Source organism: Opisthorchis viverrini (assembly GCF_000715545.1).
Source record: "Opisthorchis viverrini unplaced genomic scaffold opera_v5_227, whole genome shotgun sequence".
Lineage (NCBI taxonomy): Eukaryota > Metazoa > Platyhelminthes > Trematoda > Opisthorchiida > Opisthorchiidae > Opisthorchis > Opisthorchis viverrini.
The window spans coordinates 206,204-219,008 of NW_008751884.1; the positions used below are offsets into that span (position 1 = coordinate 206,204).

Genomic DNA, 12,805 nt, shown 5'->3' on the forward strand with positions numbered 1-12,805 from the left:
GTCTGGACGTACTTATTACGAACATTAATAGGGGTTCATTTCGCCTCCGAAAACGAATAGCTTAGTTTGAGAGTAAATAAGTCTCCAAAATATGGCGTTTGCCTTTCAAATAAGCCTGTTTCATCTGAGATGTAAGCAAAAATTTGACCTCAGTGCTGTCTAAAGTGAAAGCAGTCACCTACAGCGCAAAGTATAGTAAGCAGAATACAAAAATGTATGTTTTACTGGCAACTAATCTTGAGGTAGTGCTAGTCGTATAAACCTAATAAACAAGTCTTCAGGTATGAAATTTCCTAAGGTGACTCACGGACACAACAGCATAACAGCACATGCCGTAAAGACTTACTTTACGTCCGATCCCATTTGCAAGTCTAACTGGCCGGTTCTGAGTAGAGGAATTATTCGACGGAAACGGGCAATAAGTTGATCTTCATCCGCATCATTGTCATGGATATCCAGAGCAATTTCTATTACACTCTGAAAAAGTTGCCAGAAGATAACACAGAATTAAAGATTATTAGTTGCCAAATTCCAACACGTGCTTCACTATCACGCTTTTTCTCCTCTGCAGAGTTATTTTTTACCGTGAGAATAATGCCATATTGACATGACATTATTGACAAATCAGTGACGCAACCTTTGGCAAAGGTAGTTCAACAACGCTACCTGTTTTAGATTTGCCCATGCCAAACAGAAGAAATGGGCACTGCGCCGATTGGATGCTGTAATAAACAAGCTGTCACTGAGGTATTTTCAAACCAAATTTCGCTGTATACTTCACACTGATTAAACATTTGTGAATGTGGATATTGAGCCCATAGGCTATTTCTAGTTTGAGCTAGACGTGCATATAAGATAGACACGCATTCCATTTTCTACCTTTTTGTACTAACTAGATGTGTTTGTTTTTGCCATATAAGGATTAACAATATCTCTTTACCACTTCCACCAATCTTGCGAGCTATGCGTTTTAACACATCGGCTTCATCGGGTTGCGTTATCTGATTGGGAGGAAAGACTTTGAGTCAGTCATCGAACCACGGATAACTGGCCGTCAGTGATCTGAATACTGAGAAATAATGCATTACTTATACTACTTCCTTAAAACCAAACTTCGGCTTCCAATTCCTAATGAACTACCGTCCCGAATGGCCAGCGACGGTGCGCCCATTAACAATGGCAAATACCGGGAAACAGCTCTGAAGAAATGCCAGAAATTGTGCATGGGCGACATGTAAAACTCCAAGTTCGTAAAATGCTGTACTCTAAGTGTAAAGCATAAACACAAATCGCATGGCTTTTGGGTAAAATCTGAATTAGGTCCTCAACTCACAGGGAATTCTCGTTGCGTTGAAGATGTCTGTAGGACTTCCTTCAAAATCTTTTTGTTTGTAAATGGCCCGGCTTCTCTCCGTAGCAACAAATGACGTTCATTACTGCAATAAATCAACAGTCAGTTAGAAAATGAATTATGGTGAACATAAAGAACTGGTAGAGCTTTGAGACCAGCGGGGCTACAGAAACATCTCATCAGTTAGATGAACGTTCTCCCTGAGGCGTCAACACCTGATGAGTTGGATAACACCAAATCGCCTGACGTGTAACATAACTGAAAGACGGTTTGCACCGCATCGACTACAACCTAATTTCAATGGTGATCAGTCACCGTAGGTGGATGCTGAGATTACAAATGAATGAATGAAGGGTAAAATTTAAGCCATCAGTTTCTGAATGCTACAGAGCTCAATTACTGGTTAAATTGATGCGGCTCAAAGCTCTTCAGACTTTCGTGAAATAGAACATTTGTACAGCCCTTCCTGCCTTTGCAGCGGAAGCACACTTTATTCATAGAATGAGATCAAGATTCCGTATTACGAGTTACCTGACTAGCCTCAGACAAAATCCATTGAATTTGATGAAGATGTGTCTCAGTCACTATTCAGATTACGACCGTTGTAATGTGAAAGTTTTATTGGTGTAGTAACGTGTGCTTTTAGTGCATGTTTTGTTCAGAATCAACCGGTTAAGGAGATATATTACTGATGGGCATGCACTGTCTTTTGAACTTTTTAATCACCAGCCTTGTGGGAATGAATGAGCATGGGCGAGCTGGGGACACGAATCAGCATGACTCACCGACTGTTTGTCACGTGCACAGTCAGTTGGAAAACTGGATCACAGTTATCGCCAAAAAAGCTCAATGCCTCGCATTTACGAAGACGACTGTCCAAATTGTTTTTGTTTTCATAATCGCGAACAGTCAAGAGTAGTTTGACCTCAGCCTGAAAAACGAGATGAAGGACTACTGTGATGCGGAATCATAGCATTTACCTTAAACTTCAGAACTAAGTATATTCGAGAAATACACTCATTTGCAAATCAATCAGGTTTTCACGACAGACTCAACCGAATTTCACGTTTATGATATTCTACAACTGAAAGTGCTGCACACCGGCCGCCTCATGTTTCATTTGGCATGACATTTGAGATATTGCAGTATATTTTCATTAGCAAACTACCCACACGGTTGCTGAAAACTCTTCGACAGCCCATGACCGGTTTCACCCTTCTTGGGTCTCATCAGGTAGACGCAACCCCCGAATTTCCGTCAACCTTATGTTCTACTTGAACCTTGTGAGTAGTTTCCTTTGTGAAAACTAAATGTATTGTTCTATTTCGCAGAAATGCACTCTCAATGGAAAATTTCCAACAAACAACAGGAATAATGAAACACAGCGACTTCTAGGCGATTGACTGATTTACAGCCCTAATTTATATATTTCCAAATGTCCTATTTTTGTTTTCCGTGCCCCATATCTGAAATATATCAACTCTGGCGAATTATTGATCAGGCACTCTATATGTACGTACATGCACGATCCTACAGAGGTGTAGATGTATTTTTAGTCAGTCACATCGACTATCTCAAGGAAGATCTCCTGCTACCTTGACACACCAGACAGATCGTACTTTTAAACCAACTGCCTTTGGACAAAACGCGATATCTACACCACGTGAGGTGATCGGTCGTTTCAGCTGTGTGCATACCGCTCGTCACAAACAACTACACTCTGATACATATTCGGAAAAACGGTATGTACAAAACCAATGCAATAGGAAACGATGCACTCACATTACCAAAAGACCTGGTTACTTTCGTCTGTGTCTCAGTCTCCGAACTGCCTTTTAAATGAACCTAGGCATGGGTATTATAGACAGTAAGTCGATGACTTTGCCGTAACACCCGAGGATTTCCCATCAGATAATGGATTCAGTGGATGCCTATTCCAAGACCATCACAGAAAAGTATGTATTCCAGAAAGGACGTGAAAACCTTACCTTGTGAATCCACACTTCAAGGCAACATGTCAGGTAGAAGCATGCAAGTATTGGTGTTTTCAAATAAGTGGTTCTTTTCAGAACGATGCTCTTACCATGACAGCCACGCATGGAGAAGAATAACCGACAGATCACTGTGAAGCCACCTTTTACGAAAGGTGAGTTTCAAAGCACAACATTCCTACCTTTCAGGACACATGTCAGGATGTGAATGTACTGTGTCTTCAAAAAAGAACATCCGAAATTCATCAGAAATCTCTACCATATAACAATGTCAGAAATAAATATATGACGGTTAGCTCTACTGAAATTGGTTACAAGCCGTCATCTTCAACATGGGGAAATACACGCGTGCTTTGCTGTTACACAGATTTATCAGTTCATATGACCAAAGCCATAAGTGTGTCTGAAACGCGCTGGCACTGAAAGTGCGTATGTTGTTGACCGCTTGCAGCAGGGACGGTAATCCTTTGGCCTTAAATCTATATCACGCAATATACAGAGGCAGTTTTACTGTGAAAAACATGGGGATCTTGCCATAGCAATATCGCCATACTGCCACTGACACTATCAAGTCATCACCATCATCCATATCATAACAACAGTGTTCAGTAATAACGTTTCGATGGCGTATAACCATGACTTGGTTGAAAGCCCTACTGTGGGAAAGAGTGAAATGGGACGGAGAAGGAACTATGTTCTAGTTTACCGCAATCAATCAGCAGTACTTACACCTCCAGACGCTGATTCAGGCAATCTAACAACAACAGCGCCGTTGATATCACATACCGTGCAGGGTCTCCAAACAGGTGCAGTGTAGATCACACGTTCTTTATCCTGGGAAGCGGGTGCTACGAACAATTCACAGACTTTTCCTAATCTCTTTCATACTCTCTACCAGGTTGCTGATTAGCCACGTATTTGCTCCCGTAACTACAACTGGAGTGTGAGAAACAGTACATTCCTCGGCAAGCGATGGTTCATCATCCGCAATACATCGCCTAACTAACGGAGATTCTGGTTTCGGACACATACTCCAAAGGAATTCCCCGTCGCATAACTGAACACTCACTTTCTAATCGACTCGTTATGGATTCACCGACACCAACCCATGCGGGCTATGGTTCTGACGCACCGGTTGTCGAACATCTGAAGGCGCCTTATTTCCACTTTTTCTGCAGACCAAGTCTCACAGCCAAACAACAAAACCCACACTCTAGGCTGATACGAACGTCACTTGAGATTCACAAAAACTGTCGCCATGTCACCATAGGCATCTTAAATTAGAAAACGCGACTCGAGCCTTGCAGATTCGTGCATTGATCTGATCTGTCACACTACAATACAACTTCCAAAGTACGTGAAACGCTCCGCAACTCCAAGTCTCTCCGTGGATTGTAAGGGGCTAGTTTAGTCACTGCACGTCCAGGGACATGATCTTTAAATCTGTGGGTCCACAGGACGGGATTACTTTGTTCAGTTCATCTTAATACACCTGCGCCTTCTCCTCTTCGAAGGTGGGAACAATGTCTGCATATTCAAAATTAAAAAGTCTTTCTAAACATGATATCTGAACACCACGGCTTTGAAAAGCTTCCGGCGTTCGTCTCACTTTCTTGTCGGTCACGAAATTAAATAGGAATGAAGAGAGTGGGCACCCATGGTGGACACCACTTTGTGTAGAAAAGATTTTAGAGAGATCTCCGTTCAACCTCACATGTCCGGACCGGCCAGCTGAGTCGAATGCGCCTTGGAAATCCAGAAACACTAAAATTGTGGGTCGTTTATACGTATGACGTTTTTGTAGCCCCTGCTGGACTGTGGTGTGTGGGCCAATGCATCATCTACCAGGCGGAAATCGCCTTTGCTGTTCTCAAGTCGGTGTTTTACGACCGACCATAAAGCGACAAATTAGAATTGAAGCCAATGGTCTCGTTACGACCTGGGTCAAGCTGATGCCCCTATGATTACTACACCCACTGCTAGCCTATTTTTCAGAATGGTTATTATCACTTATTCCCCCCAAATACAGGCAAACATATCAAGCATGTATTAGATGAGAACTTCGGGTTTTGAGCCATATGGAACAACACCTGGGTGGAGCTTGAGGGAAATAAATCTTCGAGGCCGTAGAGGATTCCAGATTTATCCTTCAGGGTTTTAGGTTTCCTGTGGAATTCAGATGAATGTCAATGGGTAGCCATGGAAATTGCTGTTAGAACTGTTTTGCCCACCGGTCAAGGCGTTCATCTTTATTCTCGAATATTTATGGGGGCCGGTTGCACGGATCAGCTGAAATAAACTTTGTGGGTTCCAGACTTGCTGTGCCTTTTGCATTCCCTTAGCTTTCCGTGTCTATTCGATTTCACACTCGCCGCGTCCACTCACTTTCACTTGACTTCTCATAATTCGTCAAGCCAAATTATGTTTTTCTAGATTCAAGCAGTGCTGCTGTTCTATGTGAGTTTGATTGGTAGCGTCGTGCAACAGGGAAAACTCCAAGCACTGTGCAAGGCGGTGGCAGTGTCGTTCTAGTGTAAATTTACGTCTGATAGTGGGACATCTGGAGGAGATTTCATAAGACGATTATGGTGAACTCGTCTAACATCAGGGTCTACCAGTCCCTCAGTTGCCAGGCCGCACCTTACTCGACCCTGGAAAACGCAGGGAGAAATGACTCCGAAGGAGCCGGTGCTCAGAATCCACAAATACACTCCTAAAGGAGCGGCTATCCATTATTCATCCGCGCGATCAGTAGCTGATGGCAAAGTGATTAATTCGAGTTCGTAGCCGGCATGCCGTTGGAAGACGACTTCGCCCATTTCAGAAGTACTGCATAAAAACGGTCTGCCGTCAGCCCACACCTGAAACAATTGTTCACCATTGTCCATACTTACTGATTCTAATCCGTGTCAAGCATCCAGTTAAGTCTCAGATTCTCCAAATATTCATGCCTCCTGTAACGACAACGAGCTTTTTGCTCGCTGCTACAAGACATTCAGGGAGTGATAAAACTTTCCTTGGGTGGTATCAGATCTGCAGTAAGTTGGTGCATAAGCAGACACAACAAACAGACATTAAACAACCTCCTGCTTGTGAGACTCCTTCACAGACGTTGCCAGGCGAACCACATGATAGCGACTACCAACGGTTATCCACTTAAGCAAGGATCTTTCCGTTCGGTAATTTCGGTCGATACGGAACCCTGCACGTACTGTCGCAGCAGCCTCTGGGCCGCCAGATGCGCGCAGCCGGAAGCGAGTTGAGTGTGATGAGGCATGAGCTCAAACACTATGTTTCTGATACATAGATCATACAGTGTGACCGCAGAATAAGCTTGTTTCCCTGCTTGCTTCAGAGTACGAACTTTAAAAACAACCAGAAAGACCGCGCATCGTGGCTTGAAAATGTATTTTGAGCGGTCTGAGAAGGTCAGCGATGCACAGATGTTGCTGCAAAAACCGATGCAAGACGAATGGGGTTAGCAGTCTTAACTGATTGGCCCAAAAGGAGAATATTAGTAATGAGGTGGGGAAAGGGATAGTAAAAAGTGTGGAAGCGAAAGAAAGGAAGCGTCAGTAGTAGCCTGTTTTCGTTCGACAGCCATTTTATAGGCAACAAGCAAGGCGGCCTGGGTGATAGCACCAAGGGACGGCGGGTGTGAAGTTAGACTAGTTGTGCATGTGCAGTTCTTGGTGATAGGTGTGCTGGGACCTGGTGCACCTGGACATTATCATGAGGGTAAATAAAGTCCTCGATCAAGGCCTCTGACTCAAAAGCCTGACCGCAAGACAGCGGTGATTGGCGGCAAATGACATTTTCATAAAAAAGTGAGTATTCCGGCCCTCAACCTGGAGGGCCAGGAAACTGTTTGGTCATAACTCTAATGACTGATCAAACTGATATCAGGGGCTGTGCGAGTGCCGCATAGACAGTATTGCTCAACAGGTCGCGGAGGCAGGCAAATCGTCACAAAATGGTAAGGTCCAGTCTCCATCCAGCAAAAATTGTCCTCAGATTAAAAACTTGAATCACGAAAACATTACCATACTGGAGGGATGCCAGTCATTACAACGAGAGCTTGGTAATTTTATCGATGGTGTTCCATTCGCTGGTTTCATTGACAATGAGAGGAAGTACGCTGCTTAGGATGGTAAGAGCAAATGATGGTAAATGAACTGACGCCACGAGAAATGTCATTAAAATGTGTCTTCTCGTTTACACCTTTGAAAGCAAGTAGACCTAATGCAGTAGAGCTACGAGCCAACAACTGTGACTAGTAAACTTGATACCTGAAAAGTATGAGAATTGTGGTTTAAATTGCGGTGAGTTCACTCTGACTAGGGACATGTACGCGCAAACAGAAGAGTGTCTGATTTGCTGGAATGCACAACTCAGTTGATGAAGCTTGTGGAAGACCGGATGCGGAAACGGGTGGAGCGGTATTACGGAAATCACACTGTTGCACAATCACATGCTATTTTTCTCGTACGTAACTAACTAACTAAATAACCAGGTTACTCCAGCGTTTCTTTCTGTATAAAATTTACTTGATGCAGTCAAAATACTGTTCTAGTGATGTATCCCCGAATATGAGTAAACTAGATTTTCGCCGCAGAGGCCAAGTATCGCATTCTTATTCCAAATGATATTTTTGTTATCCTGTGTAGTGAGTAGAGAACAAATAACTAGAAATAAATACCAGATTATTTCCCCTAGTTTGCCCTTGTCTAAGGTAATTTTATACGGGCTTTATGAAACTGACTATAAATGTTCAAGGGAGAAATAATCAGTTTCAAATGTCTTATTTCAGCCCGTGTCGACTGAAAAGCATAATTTGTTATTTTTTGCTGATTCAGGGCTAACATGAGGAAGTTCACATCCGGTTTGTTCACGCCTAAATACTGAGTAAAATCCAATTACGACTTCATTATAAATGGTGAACATATGATTGAGAACAGCGTAACTAAAAGGAGGAAATGTGAGTTGAGACAGGAATATTTGAATTTCACCTTTATAGCCAAGACTTGCTCGAAATACCACGGAAGGTAGCAGGGTGAGAACGTTACCCAAAGGCTAACTTAATAGACTCAGTTACCATCAGTAAGCACTGAAGAAATGCGGCCCCTTTACGGCAATCAATTTTCAGCAAACTTCCCAGTTCTAAATGTAAAATTAACGAGAACCCAACAATGTTGTTGGCTATGTCTCCCTGAAAAACGAGATAGGGAATGATTCACCTATATGATCATTTCCTGATCATAGAGGGATATAAAACAGGTAATCTCTTGCACTTTATTTCTCCATTCATTGCGAATGGAACTGGTACCCCTGAAAGGAAAAGGATCATTGTTGAAGACCAAAGACCACGGAGTACAAAGCTAACGGGCTACAAGAATACAAGACAAAAAATATCTTTGGAACAACACCCATCGAGCTCTTTCTAAGATCTGTCACATTCGCAAATGTTTAAGCACAAGCTTGACAATTCAGCCCAGAGTTTGGTTTGGCAACGCATATGAAATGAAAGTATTAGGTGACAAGTAAATGGTTTTGGGAAGCTATAGTGTACGTTTGCCTCAGGCACTATCATACTTCTTACATTCCACGGAGTGTTTTTGCGTTTGGTTCGTATTTTTTATACTCATAATGATAGAAGACTAAACAACGCAATCAAAAGAATGGCACAACACATAATGTTGGGTTGATTTGACGAAACAGGACAGAAAAGGATGATACAATGATGTTCACTCTCGCTGTACCTGGTAATTAAAAACAAACGTTTGATCCTAGTTATAGCTCACGAAACACTGTCAAAAATTGCCTCAACTAGATTTGAGGCCAACTGGTGCATAGGTGGTCTGGATTGCATGTGTGGCAGAATGATCACCATTGGAGGTCGATGCCCTGATTCTAGATGAACAGAGGATGATGCGGAAGTTGATGCAGAAGTTTGACGAACCAGATACCTAAGACATCATAATTGATGGATGTGCACTTGCGGCTAGCAAAAAATGCTGAAAACGAAAATGTTGGGTTACTAAAACGGTTATAGATATATGCACCTGTGTTTAGTTTAGGCTTTTTGACAATCTTAATCAGTGTCCAAGTCATTGAAGTATCATTTCAAGCAATCACTGAATGCCACCCATGAATACATGGGAATAGAATCAAAAACGGAGAGAAAGCTTTCAAATCACTCTCAAACATTTCCTATATCCACTTTTGGTGCAAACAACATCTTCTGCGAAATTGGACTCATCGAAAAGCGTGATCAAGAAAGTCTGTCACAAAAATCATGCGGCCAATTTTGTGAGAACTGATCCTGAAGGCCTACAACAAACTTATTCAAACAAAGTCCATTACCCAGGTAACTCGCAGCACATTCTCATATGTCTCCAGAATTTTCCATACTTGAAAAGGTAGCCTCTACCTCCCCAGACGTCCCACACTTTTTCAAAACTGCTCGCTTTACCAGTAAAAACTGTGGATATCAAGTTAATAGTTTGGAAGACGCACCCATATATCAGCATAGAGTTCAGGTCCATCTATTTACCGAAGGAGTCTGTTTCCGCTGCTTCTATTGAGAAGGTGGTTGGAGCTTGTGTTATGAACGGTGGTGTTGAAAGTCCACACTACATATCATTTACAACTCTTTCCTAGTTTACTTAGGCATTAGACCATTATTCAGAATTCTGGAAACCTCAATCACCAATGAAGGTTTCGAAATTCCATGTACTAAGAAAATTATGTAAGGCAAACTGACATTTCAATAAGCACGGTTAGGTAAAAAATTGGATAAGTGGGAAAACTTGAACAGATTCTATACGGCCGTCTGAATAGCTCACTAATGTAGCTTTATAAAACCAGGTGAAAATTCTGATATCGCCTATAGGAATTCAGGACGAGTTGCTCTTTAGTGAAATAAAAATAGATCCAGAAAGCTGTGTCATAATCAGACCTGCAAGTTGTCACAGTTTCAAACTAATCCGTGAACTCATACACTGATTTTGGATTAGTGAAAATCACGCCCGTTGAATTAGGAGTGGGGGGGGGGGTGGAAGCCTATCTCAGGTATATTTGTGAGTCTAGTATGAAAAACTTCATGCAACTGGAACATGGATGAATATCGTTGTTTCAGTCATTGCCCCTCAATATGAAAAATCCTGTTGGGCCAGCGTGGCAATGCTCCATTCAGTTATTCACCTAATTAACGGCAGTCAAGGTCAAACAACCCAACTATTTTTGAGGTTCGCAAAACGATGTCCAAATCTTCTATGTGGTGAGACCTGTGATATGCTGCTTTGCCCTCAGATGTGACATTTGACCGCCATTTCTATGTTACGTACGAAATCAAAGGGAAACAGGACATAGGAGTTAAGAATCAAACGGTTTTGCTATTAGTTTAATTAGCCTCCTAGTCACCATCATGATCCCCGCGGGATATTTGACACCGCATCTGCTATTAACTTCTAGCACAGCATGAGGTAGTATTCTAAATAGCTACACAGAGCAGTTTGAACTTTCAAGTGATTAGGAAGTCTCCTCATTTTTACGCCTCCCTTTTTTCAGTGACACGTAATTCAAACAAATAAAATATTAGTTTTCACCCACGTTACTCAAGAAACCAAAGTAAGGATATGAACTGGAAGATGATCGGAACCAACCCAGAAGCCATCCATTCAGATTAAAAAGAAGGAAGTTCACATGAAATTGAATGAACGTCTCCGGAATCGACTTTAGGAATCATTGGAGACATAACAGCAGTGATATGATGATAATTTGGTTAGCCTGGACTTCAAAGGTACAATACCAAAGAGTAACTAAGACAGACAAGAGCACAGCATATCGCAGGAAAATTTTCATAAAAATGAGAATGAGAACAGTGCGTACCTGAATGGCATTGCATGTTTTAGTATTTAGCAATTCAAACGATACACTAGAAGAAGCTGATATAATTGAATCTAGCTAACAGTGCTCGGAAGTTTAACTCACTCTGGCCGATAACAACAGGCATAGGATTATGACCACGTTCATTTCACTGCAATGATTTATCGAATATTTGCCGATCTACCACACGCTAATCCATCTGTGACCATTAATGCGTCGGTTTTGCGTGCCCCACAATTTCTGGTTCAGAAAAGTCTGATCGGCTGAACCAATGACAGCACCCATATACTGCCCATCCAATCGTTTCCACATCTGGTCGGTGCACCTGTGCACAATGAAAGCGAGGCCTGGCAACAATAGCCTATTCTGATAGTGAAAGCTTAATAAAACAACGTAGTCGGATGAGGATTGGACATATGGGTAGAACTAAACTGCTAGTAAAGTTTAACACCATAGTGGATTTAACCATGGACAGACATGACCGATACCCAGATAAATCAATCTGAGATGGAGCGTTTTCTGACAGGAAAACTGGCAATGAACAGGATGGACAGACATATGTGCACCAGGCAGAATAGTTAACTGAAACATTGTTGTGCAGTGTTAACAATCCTTTCTAGGGTTATCTCCCTAAAAAATTAACATCCCTGAAGCATTCATCTTCAGTGCCTTTTGCATATTGAATGTTCCTCATGACGAACACATGTTCACCTCCTGAGTTTACTGAGGGTCCTTCTGAAAGGAAGCGCATTGCTATACTACCGTTGTCGATGATTTTCGCAGCGCATGCTTGAGACATGAAAGTGGTTATAAACAATAGTAGCTGAATTTACAAAACCAAATGCAACGATTGCACTAAGATACACATGGGACGGATGTCCAGGGAACTTCACATCAGAATCGGAGAGCGCAAAGGACGACAGGTGGCAAATGCAACGATTGCACTAAGATACACATGGGACGGATGTCCAGGGAACTTCACATCAGAATCGGAGAGCGCAAAAGAACGATAAACAGGTGGATGAGAAAAGCAGATGAACACGGAGCATTACTGAAAAACCCAGCAATGGCGAAACATGCAGTGGAAATGGAACAGATTTAGAAAGAGTTGAGGTTTTGAGGTGAGAACAACGGTTCACCTCACATGAAATGGTGGCCGAGGCGATGGAAGTCGTCAAGTATCCCAGTATTAATAAAACAGTGTGGAGAACAGTTCGCCATCATTGGATCTGACACAAATTGACGCGCAGTCAGAAACAAGGGTCATCAACAGAAGAAGTGCACTCAATCACACCGAACTTTTCACGTCTTCTTCAAAAACGTTTTTTCCCGTTGCACTTAAAAGGCCACACAGATAAAATAAATCCACCAGTAGTAATCAGACTGAATAATCAATTGAGGAACATTGGACCGGAAGATTGAGGGTCCGAAATCAATCGAAAATAGTTTGAAAATTCCCCCAACCCCTTTAGGCAAACGCACAAACTGACAATACCCTTTAACTGACATTCAATACTGATATAGTGTTCTAGTCTGATTGGTTCTCTGTCTGCCCCTAAACCTGGCCAACCTGGTT

General features: G+C 42.2%; 1 protein-coding gene across 1 annotated transcript in view; it reads right to left on the bottom strand.

The window, feature by feature from the left end:
• The window catches only part of T265_08602 (hypothetical protein), a gene marked incomplete at both ends in the record, with an annotated part of 29,772 nt that extends 18,339 nt beyond the window's left edge, over positions 1-11,433 (bottom strand). Inside the window, 4 exons of the mRNA XM_009174457.1 lie at positions 347-477; positions 1,334-1,436; positions 2,137-2,282; positions 11,335-11,433. Coding sequence (XP_009172721.1) covers positions 347-477; positions 1,334-1,436; positions 2,137-2,282; positions 11,335-11,376 — 422 coding nt within the window. The remainder of the gene's footprint in view (positions 1-346; positions 478-1,333; positions 1,437-2,136; positions 2,283-11,334) is intronic.
• Positions 11,434-12,805: the final 1,372 nt, after the last annotated feature.